At 31.5% G+C, this 19,504-nt stretch overlaps 2 protein-coding genes across 2 annotated transcripts in view; one reads left to right on the forward strand and one right to left on the reverse strand.

Annotated features, from left to right (window-relative positions):
• LOC100780577 (trihelix transcription factor GT-2) overlaps positions 1-1,471 on the forward strand; it is a 3,460-nt gene extending 1,989 nt beyond the window's left edge. Inside the window, exon 3 of the mRNA XM_041006224.1 lies at positions 1-1,471. Coding sequence (XP_040862158.1) covers positions 1-826 — 826 coding nt within the window. The 3' untranslated portion in view covers positions 827-1,471.
• Positions 1,472-15,563: 14,092 nt separating this feature from the next.
• On the reverse strand, positions 15,564-19,151 carry LOC100811604 (trihelix transcription factor DF1). Its single transcript, XM_003536379.5, has 2 exons — positions 18,496-19,151; positions 15,564-17,664 (listed from the first exon to the last, which is right to left on the reverse strand). The coding sequence occupies exons 1-2, from the start codon at positions 18,819-18,821 to the stop codon at positions 15,987-15,989; spliced, it is 2,004 nt and encodes a 667-aa protein (XP_003536427.1). The 5' UTR covers positions 18,822-19,151; the 3' UTR covers positions 15,564-15,986.
• Between the last annotated feature and the right edge of the window lie 353 nt (positions 19,152-19,504).

Consider the following 19,504-nt stretch of genomic DNA (forward strand, 5'->3'; position numbering starts at 1 on the left):
CCCTCAACAACCACCTCCACAAAAAGTTACAATAGTACAACCACCACCACAACAAGCTCCACAACCACAAGCTCCATTGGTGTTGTCAAATAGTGACAACATGGAGATTCAGAAAATGAATAATGGTCACAGTGTTGTTACTGCTACTGTTACTGCTACTGCTACTCCTACTCCTACTACTACTTTCGTTGCTGCTGCTACTGCTATTACTACTACTCCTTCTTCATTGAGTTCTTTATCTTCTTCTAGGTGGCCAAAGACAGAAGTTCATGCTTTGATAAGACTGAGGACAAGTCTTGAAACCAAGTACCAAGAAAATGGACCAAAGGCTCCATTGTGGGAGGATATATCAGCAGGAATGCTGAGGCTCGGGTACAACAGGAGTGCCAAGAGATGCAAAGAGAAATGGGAGAACATCAACAAGTACTTCAAGAAGGTCAAGGAGAGCAACAAGCAAAGGCGCGAGGATAGTAAGACATGTCCCTATTTTAATGAACTTGAAGCTTTATACAAAGAAAAGAGCAAGACTCAGAACCCCTTTGGCGCTTCGTTCCACAACATGAAGCCACATGAGATGATGGAGCCATTGATGGTGCAACCCGAGCAGCAATGGAGACCTCCCTCTCAGTACGAACAAGGTGCAGCGAAGGAGAACAATAATAATGAAAGAAAAGAAAGAGAGGAGGAGGAAGAAGATGAAGAAGAAGAAGAAGAAGAAGAAGAGGATGAAAATGAAGAGGGAGATCTAGAGAGTGTGGAAGATGAAGGAGGTAACCGTTATGAGATTGCGACAAATAAACTTTCTTCAGTGGACACCGTTGAATGAGACAAGATAAGGAAGTTTCTGATTGGATGGAGAGTTTTAATTTTAATTTTAATTTTAATTTTAATTTTAATATATATTTTTTTCTTCTTCTGGGGGATGGATTTTTAATTATTATGTAAGTTGATTTTAATTTTTCCAAAATTGGGGTTAGGAGATGTCACTGAAAGGGCATGATGATGGCACAAACACCGGCACTATAAAATTCAATTCTTTAATAATGAATGACCCATCTAAAAGCATGGTGGTGCAGAAGCAGAAGCAGAAGCAGAAGCACAAGGTACCTATCTGACACACTTTCTGATCATGGGCCAGCTTAAAAGCAGATCATTGGAGCTGTGGGTCACATTCCGGCCGCCATGAACTGGGATCAGAGATCGTTAATTAACACTAAGAAACAACAGTTCACATGGGCCAGCAAAGCAGAAGCATAGCTATAGTGGGTGTACATGTTTTTGCGCTCATAAATTTATGTGTAAAGTGTAAATTGAAGATGAGAGAGAGAGAGAGAGAAAAAAAGAATACGAGGTCCCATAGCAGTTTAATGAAATGAAATAAAATAAAAAAGTCACATGCATGATGCAACTCTTGTAATTTTCCTTTACTTTCATTATATATCACGGAACCACTGTGTGGTACTGCTTTCAATTTCTTCTTTCAAGTTTTAATTAGTTGTGTGAGATTGTTTAATAGTAGTATATAGCTGGTAAGGAGAAATTTGTTATTTTTTCACCATTGACTTTACAACCCATGTAATGCTGTAACTGCAGAGAAAAATGTTGAGTTTGTTGAGAGGGGATAAGTGGTTTAGTGACAAAAGATAGGACACATTAAATATGGGTTTAGCTTGGCCAGGTGTCCATTGTTGTCAATTAATGTTAGCCAGCTTACATTTTGTTTTGTTGTCAAGTAAAGAGTTATTCATTCAGTTTAAAGAATTATTCATAATTTGAATTTAAGATTTTATTTAAAAGGATTAAATTTAATATTATTCAGATGAATGATTTATTGATAAAATAAATTGTAATTTAAAACTTTTTAAGATAATATAAATTATTAATTTTCAATCATATATTATCATATGCAAGAAGAGATAATATTAATTACTATTTTTAATTAACAAAAGAAATGATTGCAAGGAAAATATATAAAATAAATTGATGCTACAATAAGAAATTTTAAAATAATATATTGATTATATTTCTTAAACATAGATAAAAAGAAATAGAGAGTCGAAGTCATTTTTTTTATTAAAAATATCACATTTGATGTTATCAATGCATTTTTACCATATTATTAACAAAAATATATATCTATCAATATCTTAAATGTTGTTTTTAGGTATTCACGAGAATACCGTAAGCATTAATCCTTTAAAAAATTAGTATGTGCAAGCTAGGGTTTATATATATAAAGGAATAACTCCTGTATTTTTTGGTGCTGAGGAATAATTCCTGTATAAAATTAAAAATCAATCAATGCCGCTTTTATTTATTATATAAAAGTAGTGTCAGCAGAACCCCTCTATTCTCCTCTTCCCATCTTGCTAGCTACTTGCTACATACAACATGACAACTTTACAAGAGCCATCCTGTTCAGGTACCACAGGAAGGAATCTTATTACTCATGTCCTCTAAAAATCAATTAAGCTATTCAATTATAATATTCTTTTTCCATGTTAGTCCGTGTTGACTTTGATACATCAATTATATATTGGGATTCTCCAGATCAACATGTTCATTATTGGACCCGTGCGGAGGTTGAAAATGCTATTCACCGTAAAACATAAGGAACAAATTAACAAAGAATACGTAAGTAATGTTGATGATTTCTATTATCCCTTGATTAACAAGATACATCTCAGGAGCACAAGGAAAAGGATTTTCGTATTTTTTTCATAAAATATATTTCAAAAAAAAAAATTGCTACCAATAAAATAAACTATATATAGGAGTCAATATTATATATAACTCTATGCATGACTATATTCGAGTTGACGTTGAAACTTTTTAATAGTAAATTTGCTTATAATTGGGGGTGATGAACAATTTCAATGTCCCCATGAGAGATCAACAAATAACAAGTAGATGGAGAAGGCCCAACTTAAAAGTTTAGAAACAACTAATTGGCTAGTTTGGGGAGATTTTTAGTATTAATTTTTTAAAATGTGAAACCAATAACGACCATTTTTTAGTGTTTAAAATTTAATTTTAATTTTTTCTCTAATTTTTAATTTTAAAATAAACTCATTTAAAAAAAATTTCAATCCTATTTAAATTAGTCCGAAGGTGAAATTGTAATATGGTAACAATAATAATGATAGTGACAATGTCAATAACAATAACAATGTACATAGTTGATGATGATAGTAATGACAGTACTAAGGTTGATAGTAATGATTGACGATGGTAGTACTTGTGACAATAATAATGATGTCAATCACAACAACACTGATCATGCATATGGTGCCAATAATGATTTGTGGGGGTATTAGTTGTGGTGGTGTTAATGGTAGCTGTGATAATAAGGGTCATGGTCAGTTATAGAGAGACTGTTTTTTTAAAATTTAATGAATTAATAAATTATTTTTTCTTTATTTTGAAAATAAATATAAAAGTATTTTAAAATTATTCTAAAAATCATTTTAGCTCAATTTGTATAAAATACATGTTTTCTTTTAAAAAATATATTTAAAAACAAAAAAAAACTTACAACTTCCCCAAATGACCTCAAAATTTTAGAATAATGTTAGTTTGAATACACTTTGATGGTCCTACAAATAAATTTAAAAGAAAAAAATAGTATTTTATCGGTGTACTTAATATATTTTTTCTTTATTACTTCTTCAATCATGATTGAATGATAATAAAAAAATTATTCTTATATTACAAACACTATGATTTTGTAGTAGAGTGATGATATATTTGTTTATCTATGCTCACTAATATTTGGTGATTTTCTCTTTATATATGAAAGGAGAATCAATATTGAAATAGTTTGGTCAATTTAAGTGAGGTTAACACAGTGTTTTTCACAGTACTTGGGAGTTTTAAAACTTTTATCATTAACTAAATAGTTTATTTTCAAACTATTATTTATCATTAAGATTTATAGTGATGATCAATTAAGATTTTATTATGTATTCGTTAATACTTATGTTTTTTTTTTTACAGCAAGTTAATACTAATGTTATGCTTTCGAAAAAATATACATACTCATAATCAAACTCTAGACTAGCTAATGACAATAGCTAATAAAAACACATGCAACTTTGACTCCCCTTTATATTCCATACTAAAACTAGACAATCCACACAGCTTTTGTGATTATAAATAAAAAATCTTAGCTGTTCCTCTTCCCAGCATGAAACTCATCTATCATAGATATTATTTGTCCCCCACCCATGCACGATAGAACAAGCATCAGGATCCAAGTTGAGTTGTAAAACTAGAACAGGAGATAATGGAGCATGCCTTCATAAACATCAAGCTACATCCTCCACAACTTAATTAAAATCACCCTAAATATTTCTTACTTGAGTTTTTGTGACATCAATGTAGATTCCTAAACACGTAACCTAATTCATGAACCACAGAAAAATACATGGTATTAATTGGATCCTTTTGATGTCTGCCACCTATATATGCACACTTTAAACGGACTTGTTTTTAGTACAAAGGGAACCAAACCATCATCCACCACGTCTTTATATACCTAGCTCGTCACTCTTCAGCAAACCTTCAACTGAGAAAAGTAATGCCATATTCCAAAGGTCAAGAGGGATCTCTTTTTGAAGAAGACTTTCGTCACTTTTTTCTATCTTGCATGTCCCTTCACAAACCAAATTTAGAATACAATTTATGTATGACTTGATTTTGAGAGGTCTTACCTAATAATATTTCTGCTCATTTTATTCGGTTTAGTTCTTTATTCAAAAGGGAAAAAATCGTGTCCTATATTCTTCATCTGTTTTGTATTTGTGCTTTGGTCCATTTGAATAATAATGTGTTAAAATTCCATTTCCTAATTCATTTTTTATTTTATTGTAATTAAAAAGAGATCGATCGAACGTCATCAATATTAATGAACGTACAGGTAATCCGTCATATCAAAGCATTAAGATTAGAGTAAAGCAATAACTTTTAATTTATGGCCTCAAATACGTATATGACTATCTATTTAAGTAAAAAAAAAAAAAACGATATTGTTAACTTGAAATTGTAATGGGTGATTTTTTTTTTAAAGTGAAGTCATGAACAAAAAGAATAACTTCTGAAGTTGTGATTCGAGCCTTAAAACTTTTATACTATTTTTTTTCTTTACTTTATTTTTTGGCTAAATCTTATATCATGAATAATTGAAATATAACTCAATATTAATTAAAAATAATAATCAGAAGTTTATGTCAAGCCCAAAATTAAATTAAATTAGATTAAAGATCAGGTTAAATGATGTTTAATGTTCACGACTTTGGTAAAAGAAATTCGATAATGGCTGCTATAATGTCGTTGTTAATATTTATGATTTATCATGTTTCTATCATTTTTAAAAAAATTCAAGTTACATCAAATTGTTAAATTAAAATAAAGACAACGCACCAATTGATTTAATATTAAAACCCATATATATCTTATCATGGCAAAAATAATATTAAAACATGAGTCGTTTTCAGATAATCAAGATATACTTTATTAAACATAATCCTTGCTTACTTATAGATCCCAAAGTCGTGATTAGTTTTAGTGCCCCTAAAGTGTGTTCACATTCTCTTTTATTAAGCTTTGAAATTCTCCCATTACTTGACAAAACGACGATTTTGTGACCTTGAAAAAGATTACTTAGTGACTAATGATGATAGCTAAAGTTAATGACAGGGACACGCGTCTTTTCTCTAGTTTTGTCAAGTGATTACCACATTCTGCCAAAAGATAAAAACCTAGACAGATACCCCAATTTGGTCTCTTGAAGCTGATCATATCACTGTTGGACCACAATATATCCGTATAAAAATTATACCTTAGTGGATCTGCAAGAGCATCTGATTTTGGACTTGATGCTTCTACCTTCAATCTTGTCCAAATTGATAAAAATTATATATCAATTTATGTCAGAATCAAAGTCGTGCGCGTGCTAATCAATATTTTTCTAGTTATAATACTACTATAGTACTAATGTATCAAAATTGCATCATCTTAGAAAAATTGATAGTCTAAATGTATGATAACAACAACTTAAAGCTAATCTATTTGTTTTAAAATCGCTTAATGATATGCATCCTTTTCAAACGACTCCCGCATGCGTCCTAATTAAGTGGCTACATATAAATTGTTAATTTGACTTTCTATCAAAAGTGATTGAACCCATAATTCATGGAGCCAATCCAATTTGACAAAGTGCTGGCTAAATGTATTTATAGGTCTTACACGAAACCTATGGATTTGATCTCTGGTCTTCTTTTTAATTTCTCTTTGAAGAAATTGTCTACATTTAACTTGAGATTAATCCACAGAAATTAATCCAAAATCTTTAGGATTGAGATCGTTACCCTATTTAATTAGTATTTTATTGAATTATTTAAAAGAAGTTTGTTCGAAGCATTGCCCCTCTGAGGTTCTCTAGAGATGGATATAATTATATATATATATATAAATGTGTGTGGTACAGAATCAAGAGAACACCTATGCTTTAGTTGAATTTCAAAGCAGGGGGATACAAACAAAATCAAAGCGATATGACTTACATTGTTCAAATGCAATTTGTTTTTAAATGGTTTCTCCCACTTGAAGCATAAATGTGAATTATTTTTTTTTTTTTTTGACAAACTGATTCATGCTATTATTCTTGTGGTCCTGAGCAATGCATCCGAAGACCATATGGGCACCTTTGAGGGAGTCCCTGCTACCTTGCTGGTTGTAATGAAACCGTGGCTGCACCTTGGAGATTAATTCCGCAACATTTGTTTACAAATTTCTTTAGGTCTTTTTCAAACAGTAGTGTTTAGAAGTCAATCATAGATTCTCAAATCTCAAACATATACTCGTTCTATATCAAAGATGCTTTGTGTGTTGATTGCAAGCACCTGCCGCCTGCACTGTAAAATGTTACTGTGTCATTCAGGGAAGAATAGTAGCTGTGTTATATGCTTATTACATACTTTTATTTTCGCATGTATGATTGATAAATACTATGAAACACTAAATATGAATATCTCTTCTAAAAAAAATTAGCCTATTCCTTTAAAGTTTAGAGTTAGACCCAACCCCCTTAGAAATGATTACATACTAATCTTTACGATATACAATGGATAATATAATATTCATTCATAAGTATGTTTGAGCCTTCCTAAACCCATCCTAACAAGACCATAATAAATACCAATAAAAGAATACAATAATTCAAACAAATAAATAGACTAGCAATTATTATAAATGTGCTTGTGTATGTATTCATCCTAACATGAACATAATAAGTACATGTGTTGAAAAGTTGTTTTACAACCTTCAAAATTATGTTTGAGACAATAATAACATAAGTGTTACTTTCAACAACTTACATTTGACACCAGCAAACAATCCCCCAACACATGTTTTAAATACTCAAAAAGAAAATATTCAAATAACTCAAATAAGTGTGTGTGGGTTAACTTTTCTTCTCCTACTAATATTGACTTAGGTCAACACTTGCGGTTTTAGAGTGCCTCAAGGTTATTTGGACATAAGAGAGCCATTATATAATTATTATTAAATAAAATAAATATAAATTATTTTTACATTGGTATTTATATTTTCTGACTCTAGAAAAATTAAAGTCACCCAATGGAAATAACTAGCTGTAAAAAAACTACAGTCTTTTTGGTAGGTATGAAATTAGAGGAAGGGAATAGATGAAAATTATTAGGCTTATTTGGTGGAGAAGATTTTGAAGAGAATTAATATTAAAATTGATGAAATTTACTGTATTATTTTTTATCTGTTTTTACTTATTTCTTTTTTTAATTTTTTTAATCAAACAACTTTCTTTTCTATTTTATTTCTTATACACTTCTACTCCTTATTTTTACTTTTATCTACCTTATTTCTTTTTTCTATGCAAAGACATAGATGAAACAAAAAAAAAAAGCATCACATGATTTCATTAGATTCTAGAGACCAAGAAAGTGGAATATTCACTTTTATTTGAAAAGTTTCCTACCAATGTCTTGGAATAAAGCTATAATAAGGACGATACCACTTTTTTTTATCGCGCTCCTCAGTCCTCAAAACAGCATTACGCATTAATGATGTAACCAATTTTTTTTCCCCTCACAGTAACTTATTTCCTTGTACTGTATTACTAACATTTTAGTACTTTATAAAAAAAATTAAAAAATAAAATAAAATACATTCTCAATTAATTTTAAAAAAAATATTAAACTTTATCAATTAAACTCTAGTCCCAACATATTTATTTAAGATACCACCAAAAAATAATTTAATTAATTAAAATATAAGTGAAACTGAAGATTGAACTAAAATTAAAAATTTTAAAATATTAGGAGACTAAATATGTATTTTAAAATGAATGGTCAAAATTGCATATTGAAAAAATAGAAATACCAAAGTTGTATGCCTCCTAATATTTAATATAATTTAATCTATTTTAATGTAAAAAAAATTGGGTCATTTATTATATGAATTAAATAAAAAGAAAATATAAACCAATTGCTAATAAGAGAGGCACACACACTGAGAATTGTGAAGATTTTCAACTCCTAGAAAATATTATGTAGCACATTCATATTTCCCTTTTCTGGCACGGCCAAGTGGTGGCCAGGTAGGCGTATTTCTATTATTAAGACACAAAAAGCGAGTCATCAACTCCATCTATTGGCTCCACTCTCATTTCATTCCTTTGTGCGTGATATCTCTATTCAAGTTTAGTAATGATCAGTGATCACACATTAAGCAAGAACATGGATTAAGTCTCCAAGAGAAAATAATCTTGTCTCTGTTCAACTTCTACGTTAAGAGACCCAAGTTGAAAGATATTTAAGTTTTTTTTAATCTTCTGCCAAATAATTTTAGCGTTTTGCATGAGGGTAAAAATGGATTTAGGTAGATAAATCAACTCAATTTGACCTGAAATTAAAATGAAAAATGGTTTGACGAAATACTCAGGTTAAATCAGACTAAAAAAGTGTAGCCTAATTATTATTGGGTAGAATATTAGGTCTACTAAACTAGCTCAAACCTATTAAACTTGACTTAATCCAAAAATTTCTTTTTTTTCCTTGCCAATTTTAATGCACATTAAAATTTAGATTTTAAACTATGTAATATATGCTAAATTAATCAAATATATTTTCAGATTTTTATAAAAAAAAAATCAAATAAAAATACACATATAACTATGTACAAGTAGACATGATGATACTTGGTATGATTAGTAAATTATCATATCCTTTGAGCACATGGTTAAGAGTTTGATTCTCCAATTGGTGTGTATGAAATAACATATGTTATGAGATATCAATTTCTTAAATGAATCTTAATGCATTGAGAGATTAATTTATGTTTATCAATCAAAATATTCTGAGTTTAGAGTAAAAAAGAGCTTCTCACCCGTCCATGACAATTAAATGCACGTTTGTTTTACAGCTATAATGGTTGTAGCACACATTCTAATGCACCTCCAACGAATAAAATCAAAATGAACGCAAAAACAATAATCATGATCCATTGACAAAATTACTTGTCTCAAAACGTAATTTTGCAATGGATTCTCAAACTTGCTCTAAATCTAAAATCTTCTCAAATTTTGACAAAAAAATCCACTTTCATAATAGTTGAATTTAAGTTTTTCATGCATATGTTTGGGCTTAGTTGGGATCTGGGCCATTTATGCTCATATTATTGGTCAAAAACGGATAAATTGTACTAAATACTATTAGAATATTATTTTCCATTATAATCATCCAACTTGAACAATATTATCTACAATAAAAAATACTTACCTTAGGTCTCTGTCAAAAAAAATTAAAGTCACCAATCAAATTAATTAAGTAGTTTAAAAAACTCATGTATATACCTCCACAGATGGTAATTTCTCCCTTACTAAGTAAAAAAATATGTTTGAATTTTTCTTTTTAAAAAATGATGCAAAGTAGAAGCAAACAGAGACTCGGATGAAAACAAAAGTAGGTGTGAAATTTGGAGTCCACGTGCAGCAAAAATTGATTGGAGTTGCCAGCATTGTCATAGTGCTTTGATACATATGTTTTCCTGCTCCTAATTTTATGTGGCTATGAGATTTTTGCATCAACACCATATATAGAAAAGCAATAAGAAGTTAAGAGCTAGCCTCTGAAATCCAAAGCTAAATTTTAGCATCCCATGGACCATCAACATTAATATTCTGATCTTCTTGTTTTCCCACCCACCTTTTTCAGATGGAAGCACATTCATTAATTCGGTCCAACCCATCATACACAACATATATACATAATATGCATCTGCACCATCTCTAAAAAAGACAATGATTACACTACACAAATTTAAATTAAACAAACAAAACAAAGTAAAGACGAGGCAGAGCCATATCTATATATATATAAAGGAAAAGTTGTTTGGATTCGTTATACAAAACTGAAAAATATTACTACTTACTAAGAAGAAAATCCACCATGATAAATTTTCCCAAAAGGTTTTTCCTATATAAGGTTGAGATCAGCACGTTCTTCCAACTACTAGCTAGTTTCGGTGTTGTTTTTCTGCAGAAGCGAGAATTTTCCCTTGTGAAACCAAATACAGGTAAATATAGAGAGAGAGAGAGAGATTCACGGTGGATTTTATCATGAAAGTTACCTACAGACACGAGTCTCGTAATTCTTACTTATTTTTTTATGTAAATGTTAATGGTTAATTTTATTAAAATGTTAGTGAGAGAAATTTGAATTCAAGATTTTTTTTAATCATCTAAGTTAATTTATATTATTTTTTTATATTTCATATTAATAATATATATGTGTGGAAAGTTTAGATTCAATTATAGGGATATAGTAGTATATTATTGGAACTTAATTTATATCGTTTACGAAATATTGAAATTATCGCTATCAAACAAAAAAATAATTAATTGCACCCGTTGATAATTAAATAATTAAATTTATGAGGCACTGATACGGTTCGATGCTTATTTTATTATGATTTTCTATGCTAACATTTCGATCATATCATTCCAAAGCTTTTCTTCACTGTACCAAAAAACAAAAGCTTTTCTTCAATAGAATCTTTTCACTTCATGATTAAAAGCTTCATTAAAACACTGCCGGGGTGCCGGTTCTCAATTGAATATTAATTCTGTTATCCTTCTCCATAAATGCACAATATTATTTATTTGGGTGCATAATGCAATACTACTTCTTTATATAATTACAATTGCTTCCTTTTGTACTTTTAGTGGTTAAAAAATTATAATTGTTTATATGATTCAGAGAAACTGTTGCTGACCACGTATCCGGCAAATGCACATGCTAAAGTTATGAATTGGGTGGTAATCAGATTCCAAAATCTTTCACGGTTCCAACCCCCCTCCTCCACAATTAATTTTCAACTATGTGATTTTTTTTAAGTAAAGAAATTTATATTTTAGCCTTTTTTTTTTACGTTTCTCATTATTGTGATATGAAGTCTTATATATTCCATAAAAAAATTAATGAATAGTATCAACTTGTTAATTGTTCACCTTTATTTAAGTTAAGAAATTAGTTTTTTTTATCTTAGGTCAGAAATCATGAATTTCTCTTAATTTATTGAGTTATAAACTAATTTTGATTTGTAATACATTATTATCGTTGATCTAAAGAAATTTTACATATGATAAGAATTAAACATAATTTTTTTAGTTAAATAAATCATTTTCATTTATGTATGGAGCAAAACCTATCAATCCTTTGAATTAATTAAGAAATTAATTTAATATAATAAACTTCATACAACAAAATTTCTATTTTTATACCACAAGATTTCTATTTTTACTATAAAAGTTATTAACAATATTGACAGTTGAATTCTTTAACGAAGGTTTAAAATTTAATTCTCAATTTAGACCTAGAGTTACTTTATTCTAAAATGAATCAACCAGATGAAAGATAATTAATTGAATTCAAATAAAAAAACTCAAGATACATTGTTAAACCAAAATCATACAACAAATAAAATGTGGTACATTGCAATTGAACGGTTTTTCAATTAGACAAATACTCCATTTATTGCTTAGATGTTACAACAATACGACTACCGCCGTCATTTCAATCACAGGTCAATCTCATTCTCAATCATTAAATCAGGTTCGTAAAATTGAATTTCAATTTAATTAATTATTATTTACAATACTATACTTATAATTTATCTTTTAATTAAGACTCACAGCATGCAAATCTAACCGGAGTTTAGTAGTCTAAAGAAAAGAGTCAATATCTTATAACCTACGTGTTAAATAAAAGCTTGAATATTTAATGAGTAAAATATCTAAATTTAATTAATGTCTCTGAATAGAATTTTGTTATAAAACACAGGGGAAAGAAAAAACATTAAAAGGTCATTCTGTAGAGTGAAAAAAACAAAATAAAAATAAATTGAGATAAAAGTTTTGAATTAAAATAAAACAAAAAATGTAAATCTAATCTTATTTTGGTGTTTTTTTTTTTTTTCTTTAAGCGAAGGAAATCTGAGTAACAATGGCAGAATTGAAGAATTTTACACTGAGATATAGTTTGTTTTCCAAGTGTGGGAGTGGCAATGAATTGAATTTGATTTGGGTCCGACAAAGGAATAGGGTCCGTAGACTTTTTTGCATGCACGTATATGAATGAAGGTACTGCAACTGTTGGTGTGTAACAGAATTATTATTCCTATCCCTAGGAGGTAAATGCCTGTGGGGCGCATCTTTAACGCGGTATTTTCATCAAAATGGACTAAATTCTAGGGAGAGACTAGCATCTGCCAAATCGCACCATTTCGTATACAACTTAAATTAACCTTCATTCATTCCCCTCGCTCTCTATTTTTTATTTTCTCACTTTATGTTTTTTATTTCTAATTATTCTACTCAAATTATACAAGTACCTAGACTTTTTTTTTTATATTATCTTAACCATAAAATCGAGGGTTTTCTTTATTTTGAGGCCATGAAGTGGGATTTTTTGTCAGTAGCGATTATTCCTTGCGTGTCCCATTTTTGTCAGAATTTATAAATAATTAATGGATAAGATTACAGGGTGTAATTCAGATTTGAAGTGATGAACTCGATACTAATGATGATTTTTTTTATTAAAACCATGTAGAGATTAAACATAAATGCTATTGACAAAATTATTAAAACCGTGTAGAGATTGGGAAATATGGAGGCAACAAGCTTCATTAATAGTGGGAAACGGATTATTAATGCTTGTCGATTTAAGTGGCAAAAAGTTTGATTTTATCCTTAAAAAAAGTTGAGTACAATTCTTTTAGATAAAAAATTGAAAAATTACTCTTTTAATAGATTCACATGATGACTAAATAAATTAGTCAAGATTCAATCAGTCTTCATACATTAAAAGTCTTTTGCAAAAGAATCCCAAATTTATTGATATTAAATCATTAACACACAGCAATATGATCGTCTGTAAAAAACTAAAAATAAAAACTCACAGCAATATGATGTAGAGTATAAAATACATTGCTATTGCTAGATACAAAATAATTCAAAATTAAAATAAAACAATATTTTAGCTTATATAGTAAGGATAACATTTTATTTTTATATAATTAAATTTTATAAAATTATTTTTAACTATTGATATTTTCTTTAAATTTAGAAATAGAAATAAAAGAAAGTGGATTGAAAATGATATGCAAATAAGAAATCAAATGGAGGGTAATTTGAGATGGTTGAAAGATGATTTTTTACTAATTGAAGGATAGTATGTAAAATGTATATCCAAATAATAATAAAAAAGATAGAATATTACAAATATAGGGAGTGAAAAGAATAAAAGTCTCACTTTCTAAATTGTATATACGAAAGTAAATATATAAAAAGAAAATAAATTAAAGAATATAAGTAAGGAGAATTGGATACCCCCAATCATCCTATCCTTGTAAAAAGTTCAAAGGAAAAATATGAAACCTATAAATGATGCTGCCAACCAAAAATGAATTTGGAAGTGATAATTTAACACGGGAAAACGAGAAGTATGATTTGCACAGACAAGAGTAAACCGGCCTCAACATTTAGTAAGAAAAATAACCAGAAAAATAAAACAAAAGTGTATAAAGAGGAGAATTAGATACCCACCAAATCATTGTGCATATGAGTTCAAAGAAAAATATGACCTGTTTTATTCCAAGCGAAAATTCCTTCATCATAGCAAACGCACATATGTGCAAATATGTATATATATAATATACCAAAGCACCACATCATCTCTCCCATTCCATCACTTATAAACCAATTAATATATACGTCTTTTTAGAGAAAAGAAATTGAATAAAACACATTGATAATTTTTTTAAACAAGTACACATTTTGTTTTCAGAAACGGGATCTCAGCATTAGATATTTGGATCGATGCTGATGAAAGCCTGACAATAGCACATTAAGAGCAGAAAAAGTTGATCCATTTAGATGATGATCATGATGATGATGAACCTTCATCTCTTTCTTAGGACTGACACCCATGAAGAGAAACATATCACCTTGTGTGCACAGTACCACAGAGACAACAACTGCATGCTAGTGTTTTAGGTTCTTTTCAGAGTGAGGTTACTCACAACTCACAAGATTCCTCTTGGTGGACCCTCCCCTTCAAGGGTTTATGACTCCATGTGTGATGCTGCTGGCATTTTCTGCTTTCGGAAGGGTCTCATACAATGCAAAAATGTAGGGTCACTATCCCAACAATTTAAGGCTCCTTTAATATTATTTTAATCCATTTTTTTTATTTACTTCTCATTTTTCACTATTAAAATTTAAAACCTTGTTTTGCAACCCATTTTTTCTGCGCCAATAGTTAAATTCCATAATTTTCTGATCCCTCTTTTATGATATCTGACAAATGGCTAATAAGTTAGTGCATAACGGAAAACGGGGCAATTTTTTCACCAAAATCTCAACTCTTTACTTTTCCTCATCAAGTACTGTACTTTTTGATTTTGAAATGAAAATATTAATGAAATAAGTACTCCAACATATGATAAATTATTTTTATATATAATTAGAAGTTAAACTTTAAATAAATTTTAATATATTTGTTAGTCGCTGTAAATATAATAAATTTTCATTTTACTGTGAAAAAAATTATTGTTGCTTATAAATCTTAAAAATTTCAAACGGTACTCATTATTATTTTATGATAACAGAATATATATAATATTATATTTTATTTCACAGTAATTAGTAATGTGACAGGTCTAAATGCAAGTCACGTAATTAATAAATAATGATAAAGACTAAACTTTTGAAGAGAAAAAATTGTAATGAGCAAAATTAATTTAAAAATTAAAGGAATAATGTTCACAAAGTTGATTATATTTAGAGAGACTAAAAAGTATTTAAATATTTAAATAATATATAATTAAAACTTAATTTACACCAACTTATAAGCTAAAATAAAAATAAAAGCTAAAACAAGAAAAAATGTAGGAATTGAAAGAGAAGTCAATGTCAGTCATTTGAAGAGTAACAAGATGTCAAAACTTAAAGAGATAAGAAAAGGACAAAACCCGAATTAATCTCTCCTCCCATTTACAGCACCAAGAACGAACATTAAAAAAAAATAAGATGAAGATAAAAGAAAAGAAAAAATACAACCTTAATTAAGGTCCCTCTCTTCTTTATTGGTCTGTATCTTAAATTCCCTCTCTCATCGGACTTTATTTATTCTCCCAAAAAATAAACAAACTGTTATAAAACAGAAAAGAAAAAAAAAAATCTAATCTTACTGATTATATGCTACAACAAAGTACCAACCAAACCTCATCATCCTCCTTCCACCACAGGTCGATACCATAACCATTGCCATGTGTAACTTCACCGTACGTGAATATTCAAATTCTTAATTTCTCCACCACAATGGCCACCTCCGACAACCCCTGCACTCTCTCTGACCCACCCCCACGCTAAACCTGGTTTCTTCACACTACTACTCCGTTGAAGCCCCCACTGAAGCAGCAGAAGCACCACCACCACCACTTGTTTTGTTTGCCACTATCTCATAGTTCCCACCACCACCACCACCTTCTTCATCCTCTTCATCTTCATCATCCTCTAATTCTTCCTCTCCTTCCCTCTCTTCTTCATATTCATCATCTTCGTTCTCCATGTCTTCCATTGTGATGTCCCTATCCTGCTGCTGCTGCTGAGGTGGCCATTGCTGCTCCGGCTGCACCATCAACGGCGCCACCGCGCTCTCCGGCTTCGCCTCCACCGCCGCGGGGCTCTCTTCGCCCCTGTGCTTCTGCCTGTACAGCGCGTCCAGCTGGTGGAAATAAGGGCACGTCTTGGAATCTTCCGGTCTCCGCTTGTTGCTTTCCTTCACTTTCTTGAAGTACTTGTTGATGTTCTCCCATTTCTCTTTGCACCTTTTCGCGTTTCGGTTGTACCCGAGCTTCTTCATTGAGGCTGAGATCTCCTCCCAGAGAGGACCCTTTGGTCCATTCTCTTGATACTTCTCATCCATGCTCGTCCGAAGCTTTATCAATGCCTGAACCTCCACTTTTGGCCACCGAGAAGAACTTGGTGCCAAGAAATTCTCGCCGTTATTATTGTTGTTACTATTATTATCGGCTTTCACTATCTCCATATTCGTCACTTGTGACACCACTGGCAGCACCACGGGCTGTGTAACAACCACGGGCGGTGGCTGTTGTACGGGAGGTTGTGCTGCTGCAATACTAGGTTGTGTCACTTGTTGTTGTAGTGGTGGCTGCGGTTGTAATTGAGGTTGTGGTTGTTGTACGAGGTTGATGTTGGTCGATACTTGACCGAGGTTTTGTTGTTCGGCTATTTTTTGAAGGAATGACATAACGGCTGCGTCTTTGGCTGCGGCTATGGATCTTTCTTGTGCTAAGATTTCTCTTTCCCTATTGATTCTTTTCATCTCTTGTACTCTCCATGCTTCTTCTCTTGCTATTCTGTCGTCCTCGCGTTTCTCTATGGCTTCCAGGAACTTCTTTTGTAGCTCCTCTTGCTTCTCGATCACTTCTTTCATTAGTCTCTCGAAGAAATCTTTCCACTTGCGCTTCCTCTTGCGTCTCCCTTCCAATGTTTCCTCGGAGGAGGTGGAGGAGGAGCTGGAATTGGAGAAGGTGTCGGTGGGGAAAGAGGATGGTAGGGTAGGGTTTGGTGGTGGTGGGAAATTGGTAGGGTTTGTTGGAGGGTAAGAAGGGATTGTGAGGTTTATTGATGGGGAGGTGAGAATGGGTTGAGGAATGGTTATAGGGAGTGGTGTTGTTGATGGAACAGTGATATTGGGGACACTACTAGTGAGTATAGCGTTGTTGGACAATATAGGCTGCATTGGCACTGTTGTTGGTGTTGGAATTGGTAGTGACACTGTTGTTGTTGTTGCAATTGGTAGTGACACCGATGATGCTACTACTCTTGATGGTGCTGATTGTGGGGGTTTTGGTGAAGGGTTGGGAGAATGGGGTGTTGGAGAGTGGTTCTCAAGGGCTTGTAGTTGATCAAAGAAACGATAGGTTTTGCCATCTTGTTTCCCACTTCGGCCTTCTTTGGTTCTCTTGTGGTACTTGTACACGTTCTCGAATTTCTCTTTGCACTTCTTGGAGCTTCTGTGATACCCAAGCTCTGCCATCTTCCTGATGCACAAGGAGAAGACAAAATGAAAAAAAAAAATAATAAGGAGAGAGGAGAGGAGAGTGTTTTCTCTGGGTTTATCTTATCTCATCAAATTCAGCTAGAGGACAAAGGATAAAAAGCATTGGGAGCATGAGATAAACATAAAATAAAAATATATGCGGTGAATTAATTAAGCAGTGGGAATGCAAAGGAAAAAAGTAAGTGAAAAAGTGATGGGAGAAAATGTAAAAGTTTCACGTAATTGAAGATTTGGGTAACAAAATGGCATGAATTGATGATGAACAAAAATGTCTCCCATGAGAAACACATGAAGGCGAGTTAGAAGATTTGACAGATAATCTTCTTCCTTAATTTCCCGTAGGAGTCGGTAAGCGAAATAAAGGGGGAAGAAAAATCTCGCTTTTGATAACTCAATTCAAGTCGGTAACTTATTTGGAAAATAGGACATGAATCAAAGTGAATGTCAGAAAAGCAAATCATCACACCCAAATCATGAACCCTGCACATCTAAATTCTTTTATAATTATTTTACTCTCAAACTCCAAAAGAAATTTTAAAAAAATCACAAAAGGAACGGGAAAAGGAAGCAAAATCCAAGAGAGAGAAAAGATGGAAATGAATTTGAAGCTAACTAACACATTTGCAAGAATAAAATTTAAAAGCAAAGCAAAATTAATTGAATTCTCAGATCTCCTCAGCAGTCTCAAAATTGACACGAATTGAATGAGAAGAAGAAGCAGACTGAAAAGAAATGATAATTAAGATAAGGATGAAAGAAAGATTAATATATATATGTATATATATTTGAGTAGTAGTGAGTGAAGCAGCACCTGGATACTTCTTCCCACAAGGGACCCTTGACACTTGCATCTCGAAACGCCACGTCCATATCGGAGCGTATCCTTAACAAGGCCAAAGTCTCTTGTCGTGGCCACCGGTTACCGCCGAAGCTACGTTCACCTTCTTCGATTCTACCCCTCTCATCGTCCCCCGAATTATTTGATCCACCACCGCCTCCTCCGGTTGTCGTCGCCACATCATGTGTCACGGTCACCGTCGCCGCCACTGCATCGGCGGAGGCACCACTTTCTACTCCTCCTCCGCGGCCACCACCTCCTCCTCCTCCTGCTCCCAGCACAGCTGAGTCCCCGAGCATAGTCTCTTTTGGGTCTCTCTCTTTTCCGAAACAGCGCCGCAGCAATTACTTACAGCAGTTGAGACCAAGAGAAAAATTAAAAATATAAACAGAGCAAAAAGGGTGGTGAATTCTTTCAAATTTTTTAGATGCCTTTTTATTTTATGTTATGTATATGTATATATGTATTTGTGTACTGTATATACATGCCAAACCCCTCTCTCTCTCTCTCTCTATATATATATATATACATATATGCAGGAGGTGAATTTATTTTTATTATTATTATTTTCTAGTAATAATTAATTGTAATTGTAATAAGAATAAATAAATATTTCCCTTTGTCTGCTTTTTTATTATATTTAATACTAGTAACTTTTTAACGTGTTTCCTTTTCTTCTCTCTTTTTTAGCTGTGGAATCTTCAGTTTCTTTTTTTCTTTTTGTTTATCTGTACTCATACGGTAAATTCACCTGGCTATGTTCTTTATTTATATGGTAATCAGAAAAGTGGCACGAAAAAATAGATGCAGGTATTTAGTATATTTATTTATTTGTGCGTATTTATTTAATTATTTGTAAAAAATAATAAATAGATGCATAGATTTTTGAACAGCTGCGAAGAGTGACGATGGAGATAACTGTTGGTTTTTGTCTGTCCAGCTATATTTAGTTAAAGGCCAGCTCCTGTAGATCGATCACCTT

This window comes from Glycine max, chromosome 10 (assembly GCF_000004515.6).
Source record: "Glycine max cultivar Williams 82 chromosome 10, Glycine_max_v4.0, whole genome shotgun sequence".
NCBI classification, from domain to species: domain Eukaryota; kingdom Viridiplantae; phylum Streptophyta; class Magnoliopsida; order Fabales; family Fabaceae; genus Glycine; species Glycine max.

Excerpts from the sequence above, each read along its gene's own strand:
- LOC100811604 (XM_003536379.5), bottom strand. The coding sequence starts at position 18,821 with ATGCTCGGGGACTCAGCTGTGCTGGGAGCAGGAGGAGGAGGAGGTGGT. Across the intron at positions 17,665-18,495 it reads TTGTGGGAAGAAGTATCCAG|GAAGATGGCAGAGCTTGGGT; the intron begins GTGCTGCTTCAC and ends CTTGTGCATCAG.